The 26,762-nt window shown below is 54.8% G+C and overlaps 12 protein-coding genes across 12 annotated transcripts; 6 read left to right on the top strand and 6 right to left on the bottom strand.

Annotated features, from left to right (window-relative positions):
- Window positions 1-920: 920 nt before the first annotated feature.
- Window positions 921-1,585, top strand: VTJ04DRAFT_2668 (uncharacterized protein; the record flags this gene model as incomplete). Its single annotated transcript, XM_069360482.1, has 4 exons — window positions 921-972; window positions 1,061-1,172; window positions 1,297-1,394; window positions 1,494-1,585. 4 exons carry the CDS (start codon window positions 921-923, stop codon window positions 1,583-1,585), a joined length of 354 nt encoding a protein of 117 aa, XP_069221189.1.
- A 16-nt stretch (window positions 1,586-1,601) lies between these two features.
- VTJ04DRAFT_2667 (uncharacterized protein) lies at window positions 1,602-1,902 on the bottom strand (the record flags this gene model as incomplete). Its single annotated transcript, XM_069360481.1, has 2 exons — window positions 1,602-1,795; window positions 1,887-1,902. The coding sequence occupies 2 exons, from the start codon at window positions 1,900-1,902 to the stop codon at window positions 1,602-1,604; spliced, it is 210 nt and encodes a 69-aa protein (XP_069221188.1).
- Window positions 1,903-1,987: 85 nt separating this feature from the next.
- On the top strand, window positions 1,988-2,472 carry VTJ04DRAFT_2666 (uncharacterized protein; the record flags this gene model as incomplete). The annotated part of the gene is made up of 3 exons (XM_069360480.1): window positions 1,988-2,007; window positions 2,104-2,167; window positions 2,233-2,472. The coding sequence occupies 3 exons, from the start codon at window positions 1,988-1,990 to the stop codon at window positions 2,470-2,472; spliced, it is 324 nt and encodes a 107-aa protein (XP_069221187.1).
- A 311-nt stretch (window positions 2,473-2,783) lies between these two features.
- VTJ04DRAFT_2665 (uncharacterized protein) lies at window positions 2,784-3,052 on the bottom strand (the record flags this gene model as incomplete). Its single annotated transcript, XM_069360479.1, has 2 exons — window positions 2,784-2,814; window positions 2,892-3,052. The coding sequence occupies 2 exons, from the start codon at window positions 3,050-3,052 to the stop codon at window positions 2,784-2,786; spliced, it is 192 nt and encodes a 63-aa protein (XP_069221186.1).
- A 1,246-nt stretch (window positions 3,053-4,298) lies between these two features.
- Window positions 4,299-5,791, bottom strand: VTJ04DRAFT_2664 (uncharacterized protein; the record flags this gene model as incomplete). The annotated part of the gene is made up of 4 exons (XM_069360478.1): window positions 4,299-4,560; window positions 4,650-5,349; window positions 5,441-5,540; window positions 5,642-5,791. The coding sequence occupies 4 exons, from the start codon at window positions 5,789-5,791 to the stop codon at window positions 4,299-4,301; spliced, it is 1,212 nt and encodes a 403-aa protein (XP_069221185.1).
- Window positions 5,792-6,672: 881 nt separating this feature from the next.
- VTJ04DRAFT_2663 (uncharacterized protein) lies at window positions 6,673-7,776 on the top strand (the record flags this gene model as incomplete). Its single annotated transcript, XM_069360477.1, has 3 exons — window positions 6,673-6,736; window positions 6,834-7,502; window positions 7,568-7,776. The coding sequence occupies 3 exons, from the start codon at window positions 6,673-6,675 to the stop codon at window positions 7,774-7,776; spliced, it is 942 nt and encodes a 313-aa protein (XP_069221184.1).
- Window positions 7,777-11,590: 3,814 nt separating this feature from the next.
- Window positions 11,591-13,221, top strand: VTJ04DRAFT_2662 (uncharacterized protein; the record flags this gene model as incomplete). The annotated part of the gene is made up of 3 exons (XM_069360476.1): window positions 11,591-12,009; window positions 12,062-12,147; window positions 12,203-13,221. The coding sequence occupies 3 exons, from the start codon at window positions 11,591-11,593 to the stop codon at window positions 13,219-13,221; spliced, it is 1,524 nt and encodes a 507-aa protein (XP_069221183.1).
- Window positions 13,222-13,468: 247 nt separating this feature from the next.
- On the bottom strand, window positions 13,469-13,705 carry VTJ04DRAFT_2661 (uncharacterized protein; the record flags this gene model as incomplete). Its single annotated transcript, XM_069360475.1, has 1 exon — window positions 13,469-13,705. The coding sequence occupies one exon, from the start codon at window positions 13,703-13,705 to the stop codon at window positions 13,469-13,471; it is 237 nt and encodes a 78-aa protein (XP_069221182.1).
- A 1,136-nt stretch (window positions 13,706-14,841) lies between these two features.
- On the top strand, window positions 14,842-15,616 carry VTJ04DRAFT_2660 (uncharacterized protein; the record flags this gene model as incomplete). Its single annotated transcript, XM_069360474.1, has 2 exons — window positions 14,842-14,889; window positions 14,933-15,616. 2 exons carry the CDS (start codon window positions 14,842-14,844, stop codon window positions 15,614-15,616), a joined length of 732 nt encoding a protein of 243 aa, XP_069221181.1.
- A 256-nt stretch (window positions 15,617-15,872) lies between these two features.
- On the bottom strand, window positions 15,873-19,160 carry VTJ04DRAFT_2659 (uncharacterized protein; the record flags this gene model as incomplete). The annotated part of the gene is made up of 6 exons (XM_069360472.1): window positions 15,873-16,015; window positions 16,089-16,826; window positions 17,009-17,314; window positions 17,377-17,632; window positions 17,685-18,793; window positions 18,896-19,160. 6 exons carry the CDS (start codon window positions 19,158-19,160, stop codon window positions 15,873-15,875), a joined length of 2,817 nt encoding a protein of 938 aa, XP_069221180.1.
- A 1,407-nt stretch (window positions 19,161-20,567) lies between these two features.
- VTJ04DRAFT_2658 (uncharacterized protein) lies at window positions 20,568-21,147 on the top strand (the record flags this gene model as incomplete). The annotated part of the gene is made up of 2 exons (XM_069360471.1): window positions 20,568-20,925; window positions 20,978-21,147. 2 exons carry the CDS (start codon window positions 20,568-20,570, stop codon window positions 21,145-21,147), a joined length of 528 nt encoding a protein of 175 aa, XP_069221179.1.
- Window positions 21,148-21,721: 574 nt separating this feature from the next.
- On the bottom strand, window positions 21,722-25,139 carry VTJ04DRAFT_2657 (uncharacterized protein; the record flags this gene model as incomplete). Its single annotated transcript, XM_069360470.1, has 5 exons — window positions 21,722-21,846; window positions 22,181-22,444; window positions 22,857-22,892; window positions 23,195-23,219; window positions 25,134-25,139. 5 exons carry the CDS (start codon window positions 25,137-25,139, stop codon window positions 21,722-21,724), a joined length of 456 nt encoding a protein of 151 aa, XP_069221178.1.
- Window positions 25,140-26,762: the final 1,623 nt, after the last annotated feature.

Here is a 26,762-nt window from a genome sequence, read left to right as displayed (position 1 = left end):
GAGAGCAAAGGGCCAAGTACAGCACCTCAACGTCAGGTACCTTCTTACCTGACCTACAAAGAAGGGTGCAACAAAATCCCTGGGGGAACGGGAGATCCCAGGTGTCGTACTTACAGGTACTCGACGTACCTTACCTGCGCCTTCTCGATTCGGCAATCTTCTCAGACAAGAGCCCAGCTTGACCCAACAAACACTATGGAGTCGCCTCATCATACTTGGGGATAGTCATCAGTGTTGAGGTTGAGGTGGCACAGAGTTCGGAGATTGCCGCCGTTGATGGCAGTTGCCCACAGACGGGAATATCCCATTGAAGTTGGAAGAGGTTTGCCGCAGCGAGAGACGCAACATGGTACCGAACCACCATTTTTAGCGATACACATTAGGAGTATGCAGCGTCACTCCATGCCTCGGGCACTTTGATTCGAGCAATATACAGAGTAATTACGTTGCTCAGCTTCTGAGGAGAAGTTGAATGTTGTACCTGAGACCTATTCTGAAGGGATTCGGAAACCTGGCATGCTCAAGTGGTCTTTGATTCCGTCAAGAAAATTCCGTCCACTTCCTACTTTTATTGTCGGTACATCTGTGTTTTTCGAAGTATGGAGGAAAACAGTCTCATGATTTTGACTTCATTCTGACCATGAACAAGTCCATGATGTTGTCCTGCAGTGTTCCTACAAAGCAGACTTTTGAAAGCGAGTGGGGCGCAACGGCCAGCCAGGGGAACGTCGCATTGGAACCACAAGCCAATCACCCGCAGCCGCAATCGCAACATCAACACCAAAAACACGTTGCTCGCCATCTCGTTGGTCTCCCGTCCAGCCCTACGTTCGAGATCGACGACAATACTCCGTACCCGTACCGTCCAAACTCAAGTACCTTCTTAATCAATTAATTTGTCATCGACAAGACCCTCCACCATGGAGCCGCAGCACAAGGAGAAGGAGAAGGACATGCGCTCCGCCGAGCTGAGTGAGTACTCTCGCCTCAAAGCTACCTAGCCTAACTCCCGTCCTCCTCTCGAACCCTGTGCGCTGACAACGAACTTCCTCCCCGCTAGTCGTCCGCTACGAAGAGCCCGCCGCGAAAGGCGACGTCGTCGAGTTCTCGACCACCCTTGCCTCGACCCTGCCCATGGCCGCCGTCTTCACGCGCAACAAGTACATTAGCTGGTATGTGCCGTGCCCGGACCGAGGCCAGGCGGACTAGACGAACCACGACACGACCCTTCCAACCATCACCTCGTCACAACAACTCAGCGATCACGAAGCTAACACAGATACGAAAACAATCCAGGGCCTCCGTCATCTTCAGCCTCCAAACCTGGCTGGGCGAGAGCGAGGATGCCAAGCGGAACAGCAGCACTCCGGGATACTTCAACGTCGGCATGGCGCGTACGTTTTCCCTTTCCTCTAGACGTGGTCAAGAATGGGCAAATCGAAATGCGGTTCATAGACGCACGCCTTCTTGCTAACCTGCATCACCTCATCCAGTCATGACCTTGGTCGTCAACTACCTGCCGCTCTTCCTCCCGCCACCCCCGCAACGCGGCGCCGCTCCCGCTCCTGCTGCTACAACTGCATGATGGGATTCCTGCGACGTTATGGTGGTTGGTTTGGACGGACTTTTCGGTACAATGTGGTTAATATTATCGGGAGATGCGTGGAAGTGAGGGGAGATGGGCTGGTTAGGACGATGATGATGATGATACTCCGGGTACGATGTGTCCGAGGACGCGGGGCGTAATGGGGGTTAAGTGGTGGTTGTTTGCGATCTTGGGAGGAGAACTGTACAACTAAATATATAACTTGGGTATGCTCAAATGTAATGTCAGGTCTTTGTGTGGGTTTTGATGTTCGAGCCTTGGGTATGTGGTCAAGGAGAACGAGTAGGCCTGCCCATGATGAGGTTTGATTAAGTACCTACGAAGCAATGATTATGGGACCCGGCAGTACACAAGAGGAGAGAGAGATACCTACCGTCCAATATGTATCACGCCTGTTTCTTGTGATCTCGATACTGATAGAATATATTGCACCATACGCCACAGAAGGAAATCAATCAAGAAGTAAACTAGTCTTCACACCCCATCACGTAAACCAGCTGGATAACTAAGGAATTTCGGAGGCAAGGGGTGTTTGAAGGGCAGTTCAAGAAACGTAAAATTGTGAATGCAGGGTATATGTAACGCTCGCGAAGAGATAAAAATGCAACTTCAGTTGCCAACAATAGAATTTCCTCAACCGAAATCCCAACTTGAAATTACCTAACCCAGAAATCCCCGCCAATAACTTGCTCCTCGCCCACTTACACACACCACTCCAATATCTGACCACCTCAGTTCGTATTCGCAGTCAAGGAGAGGGTAGGTTCAAAGTATCCAGTGTCGAGAGGATATCAACCCCTTCCGCTGACCACACCAACCCCTCCCCTCCTCGCGTCGTTCATGTCAAACGCCATCTCAACCCCTGATACCTGAGAAATCAAGGAAGCAGTATTGACAATGGCTCATCGCAACCAAGCATGCTGACGAAGTTTTCCCCGCCTAGTCGAAATCGGGTTGGATGCTTGCCCTCGGGAATATGTGGCAGAACGTCGTCGCCAGCATGTGTAGGTCCACGTAACACATCCATCGCACACTTGGTCTGGAAGACCAAAGATTGACGACGTCAACAACGGGAAGGGTAACTCCCCAAGGCTCAGGGAGGGCGACCACAACGAAGACTCGGCTTCATCAACCCCCAGCAGAGCGCCAGTCAACAAATGCTGCATACAAAGCGGTCTTAATTCTGGCGTGGGGTCTTCCGAAGCTTCCTGTAACCAGGCAGACAAACGAGGTTAGCCAAATCCCCCCGAGACAAGAACCCGGTTTCTCGAAGGGTTCAACTTACGCGCAGCCCATAGGAGTGATGACGCCAAACGGGCAGTCCCCGAAGGTCTCGCCCTTGGAAACAACCATCTCCTCACGGATGGGGATGTAGACGATGCCGGCGTGGACGAGGGAGGCGGTGCAGAGGGAGAAGACGGCGGCGGCGAAGGTGGTGAACTTCATTTTGACTGATTTCGTCTTGAGGGAGTGGTGGTTGCTGGTGGGATTAAGTGTACGTAGTGGGTGAGGCGCTTCCAGAGCGAGGTTGGTTTGACAGAGCTGGTATTAGGTGGATGGGGATATTCGAGACCAGCTCGGCTGGGTGAGTGTCAAAAAAAAAGGAAGATAGGAAGAAAGATACAAAGAAACGAAGGCAAATGGTTCTGTTGTGAGCGAGCGTTGACACACACTACGTACAGAAGATAGAAAGGAGAAAGTGAGAGAAAGACAACAAGAGGATGAAGAGAACTCTCCAAGCGCCCGGCTCAATGCATGCCTCGGCCCATCTCCACAGCGCAGCCAAACTCGAGTTTCCGAAACGGGCGGCAAAAGGGGGCTCGAGCTGCATCGTTGCGCCGGCCAGACAGCCGGACTGGGGCAGACTGCCCCTCTGAAACCCACCTGCTGCAACGTCGGGTATCCCGCCTAGCCCGCGCTCTCGTTCTTGTGAGTGGTTGGTGAGTCTGCTTGCTGGTCGTTGGGCGGTTTCAGGCTTGAAACTTGCCAGGGGAGGACTGGGACCCTGAACCAAACCCCAGACGTTGAAGTCTTGGCATGGATTGCGCCACTTGACAGCCTCTTGCTGTGTGCATTGAGGCTCAAACTCAAAGCCAACTTCAGCTTCAGCTCCCGACTAAGTCTCATACTTGAGTGCTTGGTCGCAATATAGAGACAATATGATATGTGGATACCTGGTAACTAATTGTGGAATATGGAACGACATAAGTTTGAGTCTTCAAGATGCATGTTGTCTCTTGTTTAGCCCTTTATTGAATCATTTGGGATTAGATTTGAGTTTTGATAAACCCAAGGGTAACGGGTAGAAAGAAGCAGAAAAAATAAAATCCCAAATCTACCTCACACCGAAGCACATCCCACTGGAGAGCAAAGTCCATGATCAATCATGAATACCTAGGTAAGTAGTGTATCCCAAACCAACTACCAGATGCCAGTCTGAAGAAGCCAGACGCCCAAGGATGCAGGAACCCCAATGACTAAGTAACCCGGCCAGCCCCAATGATTAACAATAAGCCATAACCATGTAGACCCTCCCCCTAGCATATACGTGTTCATGAGAGCCATCCAGAACAGGTACGCATCGATTCCTCACGTATGCCCAATCCTCCTTGTCAAATCATTCACAATACTCCGACGGAAAACTATACAAGGAAGCGGCCCTTCGCTCATTCTCCTACCATCAAACGAGCTTCTACGGCGCACCGGCAACCTTCAACCTCCTTTTGGGTGAATAAATCCGGAACTGAACAAAAATGATGCAATCCTCGACCATGGTTCCCAGCGATCCAAGCAGCCAGGGCAAGGCACGGAGGAGGTAGTCAGGCTCCTGGGAGTACGCAAGGACGCTGGCGCCATAGGTGGAGTTGCCGGTGAGTGAGAGCAGGAAGAAGAGCAGGGCAAGGCCCTCGCAGGACTTTTCGCGGTAGTTTTTGATGATTTGAGGGATCCGAGCGCTAGGGGAGGGAGAGCTAGTTAGCGGGGGATGATGGCAAAACGAACAGAGACCAAAAAGCAGGAGAAAGATGGAAGAAAAGACACATACCACAAGTAGCACACGGCACTCGCATACCCGAGCACGATGCCAATCATCCTCACCGGCTCGATCACCGCGTCTTCCCCGTCTTCGCCATTACCAACGTCCCCACTTCCACCCGTGTTTCCTCCCCACGCCCCCATCTGATAGCTGACCACCCACCCGGCGATGCCCACAAGCCACACCGCAAGCAGGCTCACAGTGTTTGCGATCCACGGGTTACTGCCCTCCTCCTCCTCGCCCTCTGCCTCGCCTGTAATGATGCGTGTCAGGGGGTCGACAAGGACGGCACTGCTGGCGCTGCCGCGCCGGGAGCGGGTAGAGTGACGGCGCGGGGCACGGTGGGAGCCCGGAAGACCTGTTGAGTCGGCACGGGGGCGGCGAGGTTGGGGGAGGAGAGGGTCGGTTTCGGTGGCAGGCTCTGTGCTGGTGGATGTTGAGGCGACGGGAGGATCGCCGTGGTGATGAGGAGCGACGTAAGGGGACTCGTCTTCGTCATCGGCGACGGCGGTGGCGGAGGAGGAAGAGTGGCGCCGCTGGTGATGGTGGTGATGGTGGTGAATGTTATGTTGATGCTGTTCATGACGGGCCCGGCGGCGGGCGTTGATGGTATTGTAATAGGTGCATTGAGAGATGAGGATTATGTCGGCGACGCAGAAGTAACAGGCGAGTGCGATGGTGGATGGCGCAAGGCTCGTGAAGAGAGCGCCTGGGAGATTGAGGTTAGCTTGCTGCCTCGCCAGAGACACGGCGCGCGAAAAGCCACCGGTGATAAGGGGGCTAATGGACATTATACGGACCAGATAAGTTGCAAACATCACCCAGAAGCCATATGACCAGAAACTTCATAGACAGGGCGTCTGCGCTCTTGGTCTTGTAGTTGGTGATGAGTTGGGGGAGCTATTCCTCAGAGATGGCGGGGTTAGCGCCTGGATCCGTCGTAAAGCAAAGTCTTTTGTCTGCCGCTTGGGCGAGAAATCACCATCATCGATAATTCATACCAAGAGACATATCCAAGCTGTCAAGCTGACACTTCCAAAGACGCCCGAAAGGGCTTCCCCGAGGTGAGTCACGCCCATGTTGGGCGGATTAGCGATAGTCTCGCTGGCGGCGCTGGCGGCGGCGGCGACGGCGGCGACAAAGCGCAACATAGGAATGACGGAGCCGGAAATTGGTCTTGGATAGATAACTCGACGGGGTATGTAGATGAACTACGCCGGAAGGTAGTCCACCTCTTGGGCGCCGGCGAGAGATAGGCTGCCTCGCTCAGCTCTGTGCCCGGACGCGAGAGGGAGAAATGAGTCCGGTGGTGAAGTCACCAGGCAGATCCTTATCGTGGGCCGCGGGCGATGCAAGCGATAAGCTCGGGGTTTTGATGGTCTAGCCCGAAAAGGGAAGTTAGCCAACCCACCTCGGTCAGGTGGGGCTGTCTGGTGATGCGGGTAACCAATCAGTTTTGCCCGATTATCCATCCGACGTCAGATCAGATGCACACACGCATCGCATCGCATCTTCAACAAGCATCATATATGAACATGAACAGAAACCTCCATCAGACGAAGGATATACATACATGTCTAGGAGACGCTCTTAAAGATTTGCACTATCCAAGTAGGCTGTTTCGAGATCTCAGGCTCCTTCTTCCTCTTGGATTTGTTCAAATCACGCAACCCTGCTCCATACCTACCAGGTCATGACTGTCCCGCGCTCAACGTTGTCCAGCCAAGGGCTGTTTCACCTGATTGGCCAGTGGGTTGGTGCAGCCAGCTCGGCGCGTCTCGCTCGCGCTTGGCGGCTGGCTGACTCTCCGACCCAGCCTCCAGCATCTCCAGTGCTAGATAGACGCTCATGTCACCTTGAGAAGCTCTAACATTTCTGTTTCTGTTTGAAGACTAGTGTGATCCTACACAGTAGATCCTGTTTCCACAAGATTCAATTCATCCAACAGGTCATCAGTGCCCAAATACACCTGACCTGACATATATTCATTACACATTGGCACGGGCGTGAGAGATCGTCTCACGCATCAGCCATGAAACTCACCTCTCTCCCCATCCTCACCGTTGCCGCCGCGCCTGGCGCCCTGGCATGGGGCGGTACGTTCTCTCCATGAGCTTCTTGTGACAAAATATCATCCTCATGTAGCATCAACTAATCAACATGGTTGTCCTGTCCACCGGCGCCCAAACACAGGCTTCGGACACATCACAACCGCCTACCTTGCCAGCGCCTTTGTGGCTCCCTCCACCACCAGCTACCTCCAAACCCTCCTGCGCAACCACACCGAGCACTACCTCGCCGGCGTCGCCACCTGGGCCGACTCGGTGCGCTACACCCAATGGGGCCGCTTCTCGAGCGACTTCCACTTCATCGACGCCAAGGACTCGCCGCCGTCCGCGTGTGGCGTCGACTTTGACCGCGACTGTAAGACCGACCGCGGCTGCGTGGTCTCGGCCCTGCAAAACTACACGGCCCGCCTGCTCGACGAGGACGGCGTCCTTCCCGTCTCGGAGCGCGCCATCGCGGCCAAGTTCGTCGTCCACTTTGTCGGCGACGTCCACCAGCCCCTGCACACGGAGAACGTGCAGCGGGGAGGCAACGGGATCCACGTGCTGTTTGACGGGAAGCGGGTGAATCTGCACCACGTGTGGGACAGCAGTATCGCGGAGAAGTGGGTGGGCGGGATCCGGAGGAAGCCATACGAGGGCGCCAGGCTCTGGGCCGAGAAGCTGGCTGCAGAGATTCGCCAGGGCAAGTATGCGGACGTGCGGGAGGAGTGGTTGGGGCATGCGAACCTGAGCGATCCCAAGACTACGGCCCTGTGGTGGGCTGGGGAGAGCAATTCATATGTTTGTAGCCATGGTGAGTGATCCCTTTTCTTCCAACGTATGTATCCGTGCCGAGAAGCTGACTAGGCAACGCACCAGTCTTTACCTCCGACCCGGAGGAAATGCGTGACCAAGAGCTGGGCGGCTCGTATTATGAAGCGGCAGGGCCTGTCGTTGAGCTGCAGGTAGCGCGGGCAGGATACCGTTTGGCCGCATGGCTGGACATGATCGTCTCCAACATCCTCGAGAGAGAGAACAAGAGCAGTAGTGGCAACGATGTTGAACGGCCATCGACGGACGATCTGTAGGGTGGTACTTAGTTTTGTTTGTGGCTGTTGCAGGTTTTGCTACTCTACGTACCTTGATTCCAACTCATAGTCCTTCTGGGATCCATCATCTGGTCTGATCTCTATTGTTGTCTTGCGCATCACCAACATCGTCGGAACTGAAACCTGATCAAGGAGTACAGGAAGCAGCGTAGAATGGTAGGCATACATCCGATCTCCTTCCACGCCTCCACCGACAACCAACCAAGACACCAGGCGGCGATCCCTCCCCCCGCGAGGTACTCTCATCACTGTCCCAGAGCGGCGGTTGTGTCAAAACCATCCACCCCGGGTCCTTCTCCCGGAGATACCTACCGCAAAAGCTGAGTCGTTCCCGTGTATGTGATTGTGTGAGATGCTTTGTGACGAGGCTCGGCGCCGCCTCCTCCCGTGTCTGAACAACCTTCAAAAGAGCTTCTCGGACATATGCACGTAATCAGGCACGAATCCTTCTTCTGGCTGACGAGCCAACCTCCCGTGCCGATTGTCTGATCTACCCCCCTGACGGCCTTGACGATCTTGATGCAACGCTCAAACTGTTGGCAACCGCGAGCGAGAGCGAGCGAGAGCGATGGGCATCAGCACTGACCCTCGTGCCGAGTAAATCCCGGCCTCAGCTTGGCGAGTGTGAATGTTTCGTTCTGGCGATCCCTGGGTAGGAATTGGTAAGCCCTGTGCGAGGGTGTTGGGGGGCGCTGATGTGGAAGAAGAGCGAACATGGCCATCAGCTTTTTGGTTCCCGGGGCTACGGTGTGTGGTGTACTCCGTAAGATCCTTCGTTCCGTAGTATCGAGTATGTCATCCCCCGTTTCCCCGGACATTCAAATCCTCAAGGTTGCACGCAGTATAGTTGCAATGTTTCACAATTCTAAAGACAAAACATGACCTCTTTGAGATCAGAGTTGCAATCGAAGAAATTCGAGGGAGGCCGAGCAGTCGCACGATAGTAGTACGTACCAGGGCCAGGGACCTGACTAGCCTTGGCGCGTGCGCTTGTTTCATAAACGTGTATGTGGTACCTGGAAGGTTTGGGGTTCACCTCCAGCTGAACATGGGAGATACAACACAGCAAACCAAGAGAACCGGAAGAAGGATTGCAAGATTGCCATGTTTTGCGAGATGATCTCCAATCTGTGTCGTATCCCATGCCCTCCATCACGCCATTCTTGACATTGGATTCATGGAAGAATCCCATGGGACCGGATCTGGTCGGTATTGTTGAACCAAGTTGCCGGTCCTGGTATCTGACTTGCCTCTCCAACACCGATGGATGGAAAAGTGCATACTCTGCACCGGCTCCAAAGTTGGCGGTCAGAGAGGCTGGAGACCTCTGTGTACAGAGTACATACACATTAGGTACTTGGAGACTGATGTTGATGGAATCGTCCGGCGCTATTTCATCCCATGTTACACTGGCCCACCATCCAATACCACGTGGAAGAAGCCGCTGAAGCTCAGTGAAACATTGAGAAACGGCTCCTTGAGGCGGTGTCGGCTTGAGCCGTGATGATGAGTCTGGTTCAAATTGGGTTGTTATTTTCATGCCTCAAAGGCAGGCATCGTGAAGGTATCACAGCATGTGCTTGACGGTATCTTATTTGTCTGCTCGAGATCAAATGTTGGCCAAGACAGAACTGTACATTGCTGTGCCAGGCTGTCAAAGTGTTGTTGGATGACTGCTCGGCGAACTGATTATCAATCATCCGTCGGCCCTGGCTGAGAATCTCTCCTCAACGGTGAGTCCGATGAGACCTCGGCGCAATGTCGCTCTCGTTTGCCATGTGTGGAGGTACCATAGTTATTCCACATCCGGGGGTGATTTCATTCGCATCAATGGGCGGTTGTCTTCTATGATGTGTTGTAGCCTCTACACATTACATCGTTTTTGCAAGGTATGAAGAGCCGGTCGCTTCTCTGATTCCACCTGTACCAGTCAAGGACGGCTCTCGGTGGTGGACCCGGAGCCGATGGCCGGCCGGTGATCGGCAAGGTTCTCATTCATGGTTCCCAGCAGCCGCAATGGCCGGGGATGGGAATTTGCAGTTCTGACACAAGAGACGGTACTTAGCTGAGGTAAGCAGGTCAAGTCTGTTGTAATGCATTCCCTACCTGAAGTCCAGTATCAAAATTGCCGATACTTACTCGTCTCGGTCCTGTTCTTTTTGTCCGTGTCTGGTGGCGGGTTGATTGATTGATTGATTGATGAAAGGGGATTGATGACGGAGCTGTGGTTCATGAAGCGCCGTGGAAATGCGCCGGGCGTTGTGGAGAGTTTGGGGTCGAGCTTTCAGGAGCGGGACCCGAAGGTTTTCATGCTTGGTGAGACGCGAATTGCCCGATCGCCGTTAGGCGGCCAGCGCTGATTGGCTGGAGTGGGGAGAAACAGGGGCAAGTCATCGGCATCTGGCACAGGAGCCGCATCAGGACCTGGGCAATCCCAGCGTACAGCAAACCGACTGTCCGGGTCACACAGGCGCTCTGATAGAGTTGGCGCTGGACATGCTCCAGGGTTTTTTCTCAAGACGTTGTGTTGCTCACGGGTTCGGCCCTGTGAGGAATCAGGCACTGCATGGCTTGTGGGTGTCGTTTCGAAAGTAAAACGAGTGGTCAACCTGGGAGCACGGTACAAGCTTGACATAACCGTCCATGCCAATTTTGGACGTTTCGCTGAGCATAGGAGAAAGTTGGGATGATGGCGATGAGCACATTTAGCAAATATTTGCACGCAGTAAATGAGGCCAGAAGATGAGTCCAAGTCTCGTCTGATGGTTTACGGACGAAGGAGACGAACAAGATGAGTTCCATCGAGGGAAAGAAGCACAGTAAGGGAACTGTCGAAAACACTGGGCTACTCCAGGCACACTTTCCTCTTTGGTCGGCGCGGCAAGGTCTGCAGCCAATCGACAAATTCCCAAAACCCCCACATTTCCACCGTGCCGGTTCCACACATACGGCCCAATGTCGAGGAAGCCTTCTCTCGATCGCTTCCTTGTGCTTGGGAGGGTTCTTTTCGCTTTTTCTTTCTCGCAGCAGCAGAAACGAGGAATCGGAATGGAATGCACCTCACATTCTGCAATTACAGGGTACCTCATCCATCCATGTTTGTGCGCGTTACATTCCCATTCCCCCTTTGGCCCTGTCGCCGTCAGACCACTCTGACATAACCCCTGCGCCGTGTTTTAGAATCGTGGACCCCCCGTTCTCCCACCCACATTGCCCGCCCAGTTGATGGAGTCCCGGGCCCTGGCACTTCTCCGGCCCTGACGTCGCCTTGTCCTGCCCTGCCCTGGCTGTCCCGGGGGAACGCCGAAGGGGGTAGGACGGATGCCGTCGAAACCGCTTGGCCCGTCGGGAGCACAAGAAACAGCGGCTTGGCATTGTCGTCGGATCGTCGTCGCAGCGCCCTCCCTGTCGGTCTCCGACATCCATTGTCCCTTATAATAGCCTGCTCGACCCTCACGACGCCCGCTCTGGCCCCCTCCCCTTTGTTTGACCATCATGTCCCGTTTTCCCTTCGTACGGTGATTCAGGTCTCCGTCTCTTTTCTTTCTCATCCCTTTCCATTCGTTCCTTTCGCTGGGCGTGGGTAGTACTTGTACATAACCCATTTTTTGTGTCGACACTAGTTGTTGACATCACAACGCTCCTTTGTGTTTTTTCCTGACGGTCTGGAACCATCCTTTTTGGATTCTTCAATTCTGAGCTCCTGAGGAGCCTTCTTCCCTCGTTCAATCAGCATCTCGACTCGCTCGAAACACCAGGACACCCCGAACACCCCGACTTCCCGACGTCCACCATGTTGATGAAGACGGCGTTGACGGCCCTTTTGGGTCTGTCCGTGATTACCGAGGCTGCCAGCCCCCACCATCTTAGGCCGCTTAGGTCCCTGAACCGGCGACAAGACGTCAATGCTAGCAACTTCAACGGAGGTAATCGGTTCGGCGGTAACAACAATGGTGGCAACCGGTTCGGTGGCAATTTTGGAGGCAACCGCAACAACAACAACGGAGGCAACAACAACAATGGCGGTAACAACAACAACGGAGGTAACAACAACAATAACGGAGGCAACAACAACAACAACGGCGGCAACAACGGCAACAACAACAATGCCGCGTCCGTGACTTGCCTGGCGCCCAACGCCATCCAGACTGGTTCTCAGTCCACTGGTCAGCAGGGCGATGTGCCCATTGATGGCCAGGTCAACTCTGCCACGTAGGTCAACTTGCTTCCCGGCCATTGCTCATCTGATGCTGACTCGTCCTAGTGACCCGGCCAACTTCATCAACTTCTGCGCTGGTCAGGTCTTGACCAACGGTCTGCAGAACCGGGATGGTTCTTGCAACGGCATTCGTACGTGGCTTTCGATACTCGACCCTCAAATGATACTTGCTAACATTCTGAGCAGCGATGGGCAAAATCCCGGCTTTCGACAAGATGATCTCGACTGTCATCTTGAACCCTAAGAATGGCGACAACCTCCAGCCTCTCACCAACTTCGACATCACGATCCAGGTCAACAACATGCAGCTTGGTTTCTTCACCAACGCCACGAGCACCTACTACGCTGCTCCCCAGGATCTGAACGGCCAGGGCTTCGTTATCGGTCACTCCCACGTCTCCGTTCAGGATACCGGTGGCACCACCAACCCGACCACCCCTCTCGATCCCACCAAGTTCGCCTTCTTCAAGGGCCTCAACGATGCGGGCAATGGTCAGGGCCGGCTCACCACCACTGTCACGGGCGGTCTTCCCGTTGGTTGCTACCGTGTTTGCACCATCACTAGCGCTTCCAACCATCAGCCTGTCGTGATGCCTGTTGCCCAGCGTGGTGTCCAGGAGGACTGCCGCTACTTTGCTGTCGGTGGTGGTTGCCAGGACCTGAACAACAACGGCGGCAACAACAACGGCAACGGCGGCAATGGTGGCAACAACAACAACAACAACAACGGCGGTAACAACAACAATGGTGGTAACGGCGGCAATGGTGGCAACAACGGAGGCAACAACAACAATGGCGGCAACGGCGGCAATGGCGGCAATGGAGGCAATGGAGGCAACGGCGGCTTCCGGAACAGGTTCGGAAACAACGGCGGTAATGGCGGTAACAACGGTGGTAACAACAATGGCGGCAACAAGAACAATGGCGGAAACAATAACGCTGGTGCCCGGACCGCTGGCGTTGCCAGTGCTTCTGGTGCCATTGGTGGCATCGCCGCCCCGGCCATTGAGAATACGAACGACCCCGTTCGCCCGTTCCGGGTTGATGGCAACACGTTCACCTCCAAGGCCGACGCCGCCCAGCGCGCCTGCGCCATCCAGAACAACGCCTGCGCCAGTGCCGTCAACAGCGGGCAAGTCCAGGGCAAGACGGTTCCCGACTGCAACGCGCAAGAAGCCCAATGCCGCGCCGAGTTGAGTGCTTAAGTCCCCAAGCGCGCCGTCTCTCGTCTGTGACACCAACGAGAGATGTCTTTCGCCGGACACGACTTGAGCATGCCTCCTTTGTCCCAGGATGCTTGACTACACCCCGAATACCCGAGCGGGCTGTCCCTGTCCCTGCCATGTACCAAACACTGCGGTGGCCAAGGAGATATATCACAAGGCTGCGGGCACTCATTGGGTAGACGGATTCGTGTTGCTTTGGATACCATGGACAGAAGAAAGGCAACTCTTATTTATTAATTCTTGGCGTGGCTAACATGTTGTGTTGTTTTGGCTTGGGCTGGTTCGCACTCCTGAGGCGGGCGGGAAGAGGAAGAGAGTTCGGAGACGGCGGCCGTTCGATGTGGGTTTTACGGGATATCCAATTTTCTTTTTCTTTGTCTGATCCTTTCTGTTCCTTTATGTTGGCTTCTTCTCTCGATGTCTCCCAATATTCCTGGCGTGGGATACGATGGGCTGATGTCATGAGATCAATCCTCTCTATTATATTATATATATATTATACGGGACGAAGCTCATCTCATCGCTCATGGTGTACCTCGCGCATTATGGAAGATGGAGGTATGTATAATGCGTGAGTGGACAAAACGTGTGTGCGGTTTAGACAGGATAAGGGAGAGGGGAGAGGCACGGTTACTTTACCCTCGACGCGTTTGGTCTGTGACCGACGTGTGTGGACTGTTTTTTTAAGGATATGATGAGAGAAATGAACAAGAAATGCAAAAACGGACCTCGATCACTTTCGTTGACCTAGCTGGTACGTAGATACACTGAGATGCCAAAAGATGAGTACATTTCTTACTTTTTTTCCGGGCAGAGTTGAACATGACTTCCTGATGCGGGCTCCTTCTGAGGCCGGATCCATCGCGATCCGGGACCTCGGTGGGTGTGTCAAGTTTCGGCATTTTTGTCTTATCTGTACTGTTCAGGGGGTGGCGGGTTGGGGATACTGAGGTGAAACATGGACACGGGTCATAGCGTAGGGTCAAGCCTGGCCGGCCAAGATAGATATGCTTGGAGGTTTCGAACGGGCGAAAGAGATAGCTGGCTATATGTTTGTATCTGTATGTATGTAGAAGTATCAATGCCACAACCGATGTCCGACGTTTATCTATACTTATGTCGTACAGTATAATATCCGTGCACTTATAATAGTGGTTGCATTACATTGCATGGCATATGGTGCTTCTTCTAGATGGAGTTAAGGAAAAGACTGAGGACCAAACAAGCGACGAGAGCAAGATGTTATTGTGACCTGCACACCCATCATCGGGTACGGAGCAGGCTAATCATAGATGGGAGGCTACCATCGCTGCTTCCAACCCCTACAAGCATATATCTATGTTTATCTGTTGTTTTATTTTCCCAATCCAATACTTCCTCCTTGCTTTCTATTCTTCCCCTTCCAGACTCTCTTCCCATCCCCCGTCGGTTCCATCGGCAAACAACATAGGTTGTAGTCCATCTGCTCCAGGCTCTGCCTATTATCCGCTACTAGTAACAACCTGGAACTTTAATATCTGAAAATTCGTTTGATTGCCCCGCCGTAAGCAGCGATGCCCACCTAGCGAGCAGAGAAGGACCTTTCTATACAGCTCACAAATGTACATCGTTCGCACATACTTAAAATGCAGCCGAGCCAGGAGGGCGGTAATAGGTGCCCGTAGGCAGGTAGAGACGGGTGGTAGATCAGAAGGTGGACGAACACAACACATGTCTCTGTGTTCATCGTCCATCCATCCGTCGTCCCCCCATCTCTCCCTACCTACTTCATACCCCTTCCTCCTGGCAAGAGATAAAAAGCCAACAAAAAAACAGGAAAAATAGACAGCAAAAGACAGCAACCTATGTCCTTCCTGATCCCAGCCAGCTCCTCCCAACCTCGATCCCCGTTTGTGTCCCAGTCCAGTCCAGCACCAAGCCCAGTGAGAGTCCCAATCCATCCATCCATCCATCCACCAAACTTTGCCTGCTTGGGAATCCCACCAACCATCCGCCACCATCCATTCATCCATCCAGCCAGCCAGTTACCAATCTGTTGTTGTTCCCTTTTGTCCCAGTTCCATGCCCACATGTTCCTGCTGTTTTTTGCCGTGGGACAAACAGAAAGAACAACGAAGAAAACGGACAAGATAATGAACGTAACATCGAAAAGCAGGAAACAAGCATTAACAAAACAACCCCATTCCCTTTCTCAGTCGCTAGTATTTACACAGCCTTGATGTCCATGTCGAATGATAATAATAAACAGGAAACAGGGAAAGCAAAAAAAGAGGTAGCAACCTTACCGCCCCGACCAGACATAACGCCAGAGCCGAACAGGGAGGAGGAGATGGAAGGACGAGATGGCGATAACGGCGGCGATGATCGCACATAAAGACGACCTCGTGGCTGATATCTCCGTCCAAACAAACCCGAATTTCCTCCTGTCGTAATGTCGTGTGTATCCCCAAGGTTGCCCCCTTTACCCCATTCTATGGTCCATTCCCAATCCAGATTCCAATGTTGCTGTTGTCGACTCAGGCCGATACTCAGACACTCTTCTTATCTTTTTCTTCCGGCACTCTCTCATACACCTCCATTTCTCTCCACCCCACTCATGTTATCAACACCAATAAGGGCAACATCTTACTCTACTCCTCCTTCTCCTCGGCCAAGCGCATGCGCTCGTTCCAGCGGCGTTTTCCGACGCGGGTCTCGTAGTGCGGGGCGGCCGTCTTGACGTCCTGCATGATGCTCTCCATGGCGCTCCGGGTTTTGTTGCGGTAGCAGTCGACTGTTCCCATCGCCGTCAGTACTGCATCCTTTCTCGCAGACACCAATCCAGTCTGATAAAGGCAAAAACTTACGAGCTCTCTGCAAGAAGACCGTCCTTCCCGCGAACACCCGGCTCTGCAACCAAGCCATGCGATAGCCCAGGTCGTTCAACCTGACTTCCTTGCCGCGGAAGGACTTGCGCATCCGGGGAATGGCAACCTCCCCGACCCTACCCTCCGTGATAGGTACCTTGACCATCGTCCTCCCCCTGTTCCTCAGACGCCGGGTACCGCGTCCTTCGCCACGTCCTTCGGTCTCGGTCGCCCCGTCGTCCTCCACGTCGCTCACGTCGTCCGTGAAGAACCGGCTGCCGGTCGCACTCGGCGGCGGGGATTGCATCTCGCGGGGGAAGTACGAGCGGGGATACACGCTGCTGCTCTTTCGGAAGCTGTCCGGGATCTCTCGGGTGTCGACGCCGTCGAGGGTTACGCGCACCCGCAGGCGATTGTTGCGCTCGCTGTCCTCGACGAGGATGAACTTGCGCTTCTTGACGTCCGGGAGGTCGGGGAACAGGTCGTCAGGAGTGTCATCGAGGGCGCCGCGGGAAGGGGTCGCCCTAGCACCGGCGGCAGACGACGACATGGGCGCCGTGCCGATATGGCTGGACTCGCCACTCATGCCACCGCCATGCATCGACGACGAAGTCGCCGGTGCGCCATTGTAGGCACCATAGCCCGTGAACACATGGGCCGGACGCTCATCGGAGCCGGTATGTGTCGGGGGTTGGTGGTGGTGATGGGTATGCTGAGGGTCCGAATAAGTTCCGGCATCTACAAAAAAGAAAGAACAACCATGTCAGCCAATCGGCTCCTTTGCTCTACTTCCCCTTTGGAATGCGTCAGAGGTTGGGGTGTGGCATCCATGTCAGGCCATCCGTCGCGCGCGTTGCATTCTTGTGTTTCAAGTGTGATACCCCGCGATGAGGAGGAACAAACGGGAAGATGAGAGCAACCACAGGTAACGCGTGGCTTGAGCAGCAACTCGCCGATCTCGAAGCAGAACGTGGCCTGGGAAATACAGAGCCGCGAGCATCTTCGAGGGGCCATCATATCCGGCCTTGGGTTCCGGCCCCTCTTGTCAAAGACACTCTCTCTGGCAACCATTAAAACAGGGTTGTGTTGGGTGTTTCTTGTCTTCTCGATGGCGAATATGCGTGTTGATGTGTGCGATGCTGAGCTGAGAGAGAGCGTTGCTGGCGACCAACCATGGCAAACGCATCTCTTCAACGGGGAGGCCCTGCCAGCAGACAGCCAGACGACTGAACCAAAACCAGCAAAAACCAAAACTAAACAGCAAACGCAGCAACTAGGTATAATGTACAGATCTTTCTTCTTTTTTGTACCAGGTTTCTCTCCCTGTTGTGACCCCAATGTAGTAGTAAGATGTCTTTGAGAGACGCCGGAAATAAAGAAACGAGGGTCGCGCGAGCCGGTATATAAACAGCCGAGGGAAAGGGGAGGAGATGAGCAAATATCTTTCCCAAGAAAAATCCAAAACACGACCAAAAAACAAAACTCCAGGAAAAAACAGGTGCAGGACCGTATAAAACAGGGTTTGTCGCGGAAGAGGTATCACACTGGAATCACAAAGACAACGCGCTTTTAGGCCATCTGGTGAAACATACCGACTTCTCCTCCCTGAGTGCTCCCGTCCTGCTGGGTGGTGTGGTGATGATGCATCTGCGTGATCCCAAGGCTTGGCTTACCCATAGCATTCGGATCCGTGGGGTTCGTCCCCATGGTTGGCGTCGCCATTCCCGCGGGGGACGGCTGGCCTGGAACACCAGGCATATGAACGGCGTTCGGCGTGGCGGAGCCCGGCTTCTGCTGCCGGTAGTTCATCTTGGCCATACGGCGGACGCGACGGCTCCTGAGACGGGGGTCCGCGTTGCTGTTGCGCCAGCTGTCGACAGCACGCTGGATCAGACCACGCTTGCCCCGGAGGGGCGGGTTCAGCTGAGCAAGAGCCCAGCCAACCGTGTTGCACTCTGTCTCATACTGCAGACGATTTCCGCGATACTGCTCCTTGGGGCAGCAGGCACGGGGGTAAACGCAGTTCTCAGCTTTGAACTCGGGCGAGAGCTCATCGCAGTTGACCGACTCGACGTCGCACCGAATCGTGTACTCCATCTTGACGCGATCGCGAGAGTACTCGAAGGCGATCCACTGAACACCGTTGGTGTCCTGGCGCACCACCAAAGGTGTCGTGGCGGGAATCGGGCCAGGCGCGGCGTTGGCGTTAACGGTGGTCCCCGACGTAGTTGGCGTCGTCAGCGCAGTCCCGTTCTGCGGGCTTGTCGACGAGGTGTTGCCCATGCCAACGGGAGCCGAGGTTGGGGATATCCGAGGTGTCAGGCTATGCGTTTCCATCTTATCTGGACGCGGGCTGACCGTCATTCCCTGCTGCGAATGCGGCTGGGTATGCTGGCTCATCTGGTGCTGGGACGGTGTGTGCGACATCATCATTCCCGGCGACCCCATAGACTGCTGCGACTGCTGGGCATGCTGCGCGTACGGTGACGCGTGCGTGGCCGGCGGGGGCATCGAGGAGTATTGCTGCTGAGGCGCGCCATAGTACATGGACTGCTGATGTAATTGCGACGGTGGCGCGTACATGCTCCGCTGCTGGTCATGGGCTGAAGGCGAAGGAACCGGCGCCGGAGAGTTGGACTGCCCAGTGTGGTACGACATGGGCGGGTAAGGTCGCGGCATTGTGGCAGCCATCATGTCTCCAGTGTCTGCGAGAACGCGTCAGCATCACGTCGCTTGTTGCTTGTGTTCGTTCAGGGCTGCTGAAACCCAGACACACGGCAGACCTAGAGCAAAGGAACGCGACTCACCTGCGGACGTGTATCCGCTGCTGGGGTTGGCTGTGCTGTAGGGACTCGTGTGGTAATAAGGCAGGCTTGTGTGATCCTGGGAGCTGCCGGTCTGGCTCTGTTGCGGATAGGTGTAGGCAGTAGAGTGCTGCGGTGGCGGCGGTTGTTGACCCGGGGTAGGGCTGTGATGCGACTGATGAACAACGTTGGACGTCCGGGAAGGCTGTAGATGAGGCGGAACCGGACCCTGTTGTTGGGTATGGTGCTGCATAGAAGAGACAACCATTAGTCCTCACGATATACAGGGATTCCTTTATCGAGATGAAACTCAAGATGCAAAACGAAGGGAAAAAAAATCAAGCGCGTGTTCTAGAGTGCCCCCAAACGCGTCCGAGAGTTGTTGAGGTTTTGAGTTTCTGACGCGTTGCAAGGACTGGGGAGTCGGGAAGCAGGCTCGGGTCCCCCTGAAAAAAAAGAGAAACGAGGATCCACGAGCGCGGCAGGCTAACCAGCTTCGGGGCATTGGTTGACTGGGGTGGGATGTTTTTTTTTGCCAGTAGGACAAGGGCCTTCCGCTCGTTGGATCCCATGCGGGATCCCAGGTCAAGCTGCGGGTGGAGTGCAGGGGAACTCTCCCAATGCAACGCGCCCATGACAGCACAGTAACAGGCTCGGAATGTTCTCCCGAGGTTTGGGTCAATCCCACTTAGGATTGCTTCCTCTGATCAGAGACCATTCCTCTGATGGACGCCCTTCACACCGTCCTTTGCCGACAGTCTGCAACCCGCGCCAGCGAGGCCCACTAACGTAGAACCCTGCAGGTTCGCGGCGAGAACGGTGGGAAGAGTAGCCGACTGAAGTCCATGATGTGGGCGAGTGGGAGAATGTCAATCGTGGCGATGTTGGCCATGGGTACTCGGTGTGCGTGCAACCAAGGATCTGCGAGGATGAACTCACACACAACGGTTGAACCTGGTGAATGCTTGCAGGCTGGATTGACAGGGGAAAAGTGAAGTGCCAGAATACTGGGCTCGTCGTGTCTGATATAACACGGCCGGGGGGTGTGGGTGGTTTCGTGGTGCCGTTGAAAGTCTCAAAACGGAAGGGTGAAAAATGATGCTGGGGAAGCCTGGGAAAGGAAAGAAAAGAAAAAAGTGCCAAAAAGGATGTGGGCCAAAGGGATGACGGGGAGCGGCTGGAGGTGTGGTGTCACAGCTGCGGTGGGGAGGAGGCAAGGGGGTTGGGTGGAGAAAAAATGAGGTGGCCAATGGGCGCACAGCCGCGTAGCACTATGGTGGCCCCAAGAGACAGGAAACCTGGCCACCCGAGGTTGGCTACCCTGCATGGGAGAAAACCGGCTCGTCCGTTAAGCCGAACGGTCTTCGATCCAGTGAGTTTTGCCTCTTCTGGACGAAAGACAGGGGGCGGTGAGAAAACGGGAACAGTCGATTTCCATGGACACCACAGGCTGCGCATTGGGACACACCGATGCCGAAGACCGGTCAAGACGGACTCTCCGCGGTTTTCTCCCCAGCAAACCGTTGCTCTCGCCCAGTCGTCCGACCAAGACCACACTTCCCCTGATGAAATAAGGTGTGCATGTGAATAGCAAGGTTTGCCCTCTCGAGAACATCCGGGCAGCGCATGGCCGGTCGTGCTCGCATGGCCCCAGGCTTTCCGTCTGGGAGCCGGCATGGGACCCTGCTGCCAGACACGACCAGGCAAGGCCAACCGGAGCAAGACCAACATTCCTTGCGTGCAACTCCCGGTGATGGCAATATCGCCTATCCGCCAACGCCATGTCGTCCTCCCCGCCATCCACTTGGATCTTGACTCGGGCCAATCTGGGTTCTGGCTAGCCATTGCTCGCCGGCAGCGACGGGTCCTGGCCTTTAGGTACGAGGACCATCGTCGCGCATCCGGACTGACTCTGCGCAGCGCGGCGAAAGCGGAGTGCAAAGACAGCACGCGGACAGAGCTGTGGTCAACCAGCTGCTCCCCGAGTCGTGCTTCGTCCCGTTTCACAGCCATGATTGGCGGATCATGGAAGGGTACGGCCAGCAACGGGGCGGATGCATTGAGCAAGCCCTCCCACAGCACCAGTCGACCACACTTGGGACGAGAGGTGCCGCGTGGAGCTGATGGATCAGTCTCGCCACAGCGAGCCACAAGATCGCCGCACCGTGTCGTGCGAGCCAAGACGCATGTGTGCCGGATGGGATGATGACGATGTTGATCTTTCTGCAGCTCACTCGAGTCTCCACCAACTTTAGCAAGACAAGAGCAATAGATACTGCAGGCCTTGGAGGGTATCTTGTTGATGGTGATTGACCTTCAGCTGCGCCGTTCCGTGGCGTTTTCACTCCCACGCAACGCGGACGCAGGCTGGGCACCCCGGCAGCGACCCCCTGGTCGCGTGCGACCAGATGCCCTGGCTGCTGGTGAAACAGGTCTGTCCCCTGCAATTCCCACCCGCAGGCTTCCCGGTCAGGGATGCGGCAGCGGCATGCAGTTTTCTGGAACAATTGCGAAGCCCAATTGTGACCCTGTCGAACATGGGATCGCGAAGACGCGGGGACATGGGTGCAGGGAGCTTCGCCAAACCCTCGCCTGCTGTCACCGCGCATCGAGATAAACTTATCTCGAGCCGCAGAAGGACAGCGGACATAGATTGATGGACTCGTTGAAAATAAAAATCAATTGAAACCGTGCCTGGTACTGCCGTGACCAGTACCAACCAACAGGCAATAGTGGCTGAAAGCATCGCCGGAAGCGCCGGATATAGCGGGGTGGAGGTGTCGACAACAAGCAACTCGAAAACGAGACCAGATAATAGAAAAAAAAAACTCACCGAGTCATGACCCGGCTCTTCCTTAAAGAGGCGGGGCGCCGGTCGGTGCTGAGCCATCGCCAATAGTCCCATAGAGAATTGCTGCGGCAGCTCGCCTTGAGGACTGTCGGACAAGTGTTGTCTAAGCTCAGCGGTGGAAGAAGCGTTAGCTGTCGAGATCAACCAAAACAGAACCGCCAAGCGACTGGGCCGGGGATTTGTTTGCGATGCTTGGCCGTAGATACGTCGTGCAAAGGAAGCCAGCTCTGCGCAGATCGTCCAAGAGTTCAGGCAGCGAGCGACACGGCAGAACCAGGCTCAGCTCGAGTCTGCGACCGCCTGTGCCCAAGTTTGTTGCAAACAATGTGCAGTGCACGTTGAGGACGCGACACACTGCCGCGGGCGGATGACTCCACAGACGCGCGCGGCCGAGTGCACGACGCGGGTGTGCGAAAAATGTGACCGACGGTACTCACAGCTATGTAGCAAAAGTTTGTATCGTGTGCACTCCAAAGTTCGAGTGTCGACTGTTGCTGGTTGCGCTTCTCGTCCCGGCTGCGCGGGTATAACGGGTTTGTCAACAAGGGTGGTTCGCGCGTCAGTCGACGGGGATGGCTTCGGCCGCGAGGACAGGGATGAGTCGGTTTTCTTCACAACGGGCGCCGGGATGTGTCGTCCCAGACAAATCGGATGGGTTGTCTCGGTCTCGAAGGCGGCTGGTCCGAGAGAGCGAGAGTTGACTGGTGAATTGGAATGCGAATGGTCAGGCAAAGAAATAGAGAAGGAGAGGAAGAGAGAAAAGAGAGATCAAAATAATATCTCGACGAAAAGGATAGGCAGGGTCTCGGCCAAGGTACCGCGTCAGCCAGGTTGCATGCTCATTTGCAGACCCATCTCATGCGGGAGCCAAAACGAGGGCTAGGGTGGAACACTGCCGAGATTGAAACGGGGACCACTCTGGCTGTGACACCAACCCTGGTAGGACTTCCGAGGCGTGGTCGGCTAACAACCACCTGATTTGCTCGCACCCATGCGCCGTGACAGGGACTTGGGGGGTGGTGATGGTGATGGGAGGGGAGTGATGGAAAGAAAGAAAGGGGGGCGCCAGCAGCGCGGAAGTGAAGGCCAAAAGCTTGGTGCTGCACCACGTACCTTGGGGTCCGAAAATAGATGTTTCGAAGAACGCGCCTAACAGCCGGTGTCGCGTGGACGGTTCAAGGTCAGATCGATTTTTTGTTCCAATGACGGGAAGACGTGGGGATGGGGGAATCGTGAAGTGAAAGAGCACCAAGCAGATGCGACGTGGATTTGCATGAATGCAGCTTGACGGGCCGCGACGGAGGTTTTGTCGGTGGCCAGACAACCTAAACCTAACCATCCAGATGCAGCGCTCCGTACAAGCAAACCACCACATCTAAACTGCCTGATGTGGGTTGTCCAAGTGCTTGCTGGGCAAGTCACATCTATCTGTATGTAGGAAACTGGCGTACCTTGATTTCTTTTCCTCCTGGCTGGCTAGTCCTGCGAAGCGACTGGAAGAGGCAGTTCCGTGAAGCCGACAGACGGGAGGCCTGTGAAGAGAGATGGAAGCTCAAAATGGATGGATTGGCTGTTGCGATGATGATTGTGGTTGCTTTTTGGCCCGGTCAGCCTCCAGTTGTTGTCGCAAAATCATGGATGAACCATGAAAGAGTCGGGCCAGCAGAATTTGTGTGTTTCCAGACGGCTGGGAGAGAAAAACAAAAGAGACGCGAACTAGAGAAAGGGGGAAGGACGGAAAGGACGGAAAGAAGCACCTTGTGGCACGCGGGATGGCGTGGGAAAGGGCGGTGGAAAATCTTCGTCCACTTGTCCAAGGAGGCAGGAGCAGCGCGGGCCCAGTCGGAGTTGACAACAGGAATCGGCGAGTCCTTGATTCGCGGTTTGTTGTTTGCAGAAAATTGGATCTCAAAAAGTAAGCAGACGGAGGAAATGTGACCTGCCCCAAAGTCTACCTTACTTGCACAGAGTTCCCCGAGTTCGGCAAAGGACGAGAGTCAGCAGAAACAACTCAACCCAGAGATGTCGCCCAGGACATGTCAAGTAGGAATTGGACACAGTTATTGTCTATCACAATACCTTGAGCAACTGAGGTGTCGTTAACGTTTGATAGCCTCCACCTCGTCTAGAGCTGTCACCGAAGACCCGGGATACGTGGCAGAGACCGAGACCCAGGAAATGTGATCGGTCGTGGTTCGGATGGCGACGTGCCGCTGGTGAGCAAGGTCCAAAAGCTGGGCGACGAAAACTAGATCTTCGCGGCAGACGATCCGTTACACGGCAGTGATGGGCCCGGCACAAAGATGGGATTTCAGATCGAGCGAGAAAGAATACAAGAATTTCCTTCCATGTATAGCATGTATCAAGGCCTCTAGGACGCAGATGATTCTTTTGTACAGGGTATCCACGAAGTACGGCAATCTTGATGTTCGGTTGCGGATTCTCGAAGTTCTTGGGGCAGGGGTGAATGGATGGTTGCGAGCGGGAACCACAAGTTCGCGCGGCACGCCATCCGGGACCAGGGGTTGGAGATAAGAAGCGCCAAGTCGGCGCGGCTTGCAGACGGTGAGAGCCATGTTGTGGCCGGCACCAGAAAGTACCTACGCTAGGTCGGGCTCTACGCTACCTAGGTAAGGTAGTTAGGTTCATTTGACATCTACCCACTTGTCTCATGGCAGATGACAGGTCCAACGAGCAAAGAACACATGGAGTTTGTCGGCTATTAACCACAGAATCTTACCCAGCCCCAAGGGACGCCGTACGGTCGTGTTGCTCCGGAGGTTCAAATGGTCTGCAGCTCCATCTCATTTCAATGTCGGCAACGGGCAGCTCGGCAGCGAGGCATCCGGCTTAGCTAAGTTGTGGAATGTGCACCAGAAGAATCTTCACCTTTTCGGGTCGTCACAGCAAGGCCAGCTGCACAAGCGCAGACGAGAAATCTCTGGCGTGTCTTGATTGGCAGCCATCCCGAGACCTGAGCCAACGAGACGCACACCTCGGCACGGAGGCAAGGAGAGAGAGACGCCAATATGGTGAAGTACAAATGACGTTGAGCATACTTAGCTTTTTCCCATTGCTCATGGGATAATCCACCACTCTGAGCAGTGTATCCGTTGGGCTGGCTTTCATCCCGTCTTCCCCCTCCCTGCAACCTCGACGTGGCCGTGCAGGGGTCCATGTGGGGCGCCTCAAGACACGCCGCTGCACGCGAACACGTGAATTCCCCTCAAAGGCCGCCGGGGTTGTCTGGTTCCTGGTGGTTGACCCCTCGAAACTGGCCTCCCGTCGGCAAACAGGGGCGTTCCGAACCTCCGGTGCTCTCGCATCCAAGCCGCCTTCAGCTGGGTCCCTAGGAGGGGAGTATCTAGTAAAACGGACAATCGCACATACGCACATGATCGGGTCAGTGTGGCACTCCAATGCTGTTGTGTCAACGAACGGGGAAATCTTCAAGCAATGAATTGGATAAACTGCTGCTTTCTCGGATGGCTGGACAAATACGAGATTCCGCAAGCAGAAGATGGAGGCAAAGAGGACCCAGACTCTTTGGACGGGGGTTGGACCTGCGCGATCACCGGGGAGGTCATTTTGGCCTTGCGTATGAAAGTTCGCAAGCGTTGAAGCGATAGCGACGTGATGTGATTCCGAGGATTCAATTGTTATAGATTCGAGGCATTGTCAGTACATATACTACGGAGTACACTTCTACCGGTTGGTGGACGACGTACATACAAACCGACATCGTTCCCATGTCGTCGCTTTGAGCCCTGTCTGTCGCGGCAGGCCGCGGGGCCCATCGCCCTGGAAAATGCGGGGATGAACAAGGCCAGGGCTGACTCACCAGGTCGCCAGGCCGTGGCTTGAACCACCTAGTCTCCAACAAGCAGGGTTTCCCCAATTCTGGGGCCTGCATCCAACGCTCCAAGATCCATCCCATCATGGTGGTCGGGCATGTCAAAACTTCTGGAGGAGCGGACAAACAGTGATCATCCGGATACCGGAGTTACCCAGTCGTGGTCCGAAGATGACTAGACTGGGCACTTGTCGAGGCGAGACACATCACTCCAGCCCGTTAATTACTCCGTAGAAACTTGGGTCTCGTGCGTCGGGCGCCGTGCCCTCGTGCACTCGGTCTGGGAAACGCTCTGAACTCGGGGTAACGTTAGGTGACAATGTTCTCAAAAGGCATGATTTTGGGCTTCAGCCGATGCATAATGGAAACCTGCTTTTCTCGTTTTCGCTCACCGCATCAGAGCAAGCGCTCAGCGAATCGTGCATCATGCACCGTCCATCTCGAGGCCCAAATGGCAACCAAGTCCGATCTCGTAACCACTGCAGACTGCTGTCAAGCTGCGGCATTTGTGTCGTTACTACGACCTGCCAGATGGTGGGTGAGGTGGGTGAAGTGTGTGATCGAAAAGAACTTCCAGAGCCAAGATCGCGGACAACACAAGGTGGGGGACGGGAGTTGGAGGGCGGGGGCTACCCAGTCCGTGAGGAGGAGTGGGTCAGACTGGAAACCCCAAGCCCACCACCACCAGCAACCTCCCCACTTGCACCACCTCACCTCATCCATCGCATTGCATCTTCTCTCTTGCATCAATTGACCTGCGTGCTAAACGCCTGCTTTTGCAGTGCTAAGGTGGGAGAAATGTGGTGCCTCATGCATATCCCATCTCGCACCAACCAAGCAGCCGGCAGCTGCGGGCGTCGACCACTTGGCAGCCAACGGGCGAGACCCGGCCAAGGGATGCCCCATGTCCTTGCTGCACTCGGAGCTTGGAGCACGAAACAGCTTCTGACACACATTCAATCCTTCGCCCGACAGATGAGAAAACCAACGGGATGCAGAAAGAAGAAACGCGACTTAACCTCCGGCTCCTATACTTAGGAGTGTCGTATACTACCAGGACACACTATCGTCTACTACACAGCACACTACGACCATTCCCGGGTCAGTGTCCCTTGGAATCACCAATCGGCACCGCAGACGCGCGGATCTGCATCACAGCTTGTTCG

This window comes from Mycothermus thermophilus (assembly GCF_041956435.1).
Source record: "Mycothermus thermophilus strain CBS 625.91 unplaced genomic scaffold VTJ04scaffold_2, whole genome shotgun sequence".
Classification (NCBI taxonomy): domain Eukaryota; kingdom Fungi; phylum Ascomycota; class Sordariomycetes; order Sordariales; family Chaetomiaceae; genus Mycothermus; species Mycothermus thermophilus.
Note: the sequence above shows the minus strand (reverse complement) of the source record. Positions and strands in the feature narration are given on the sequence as shown.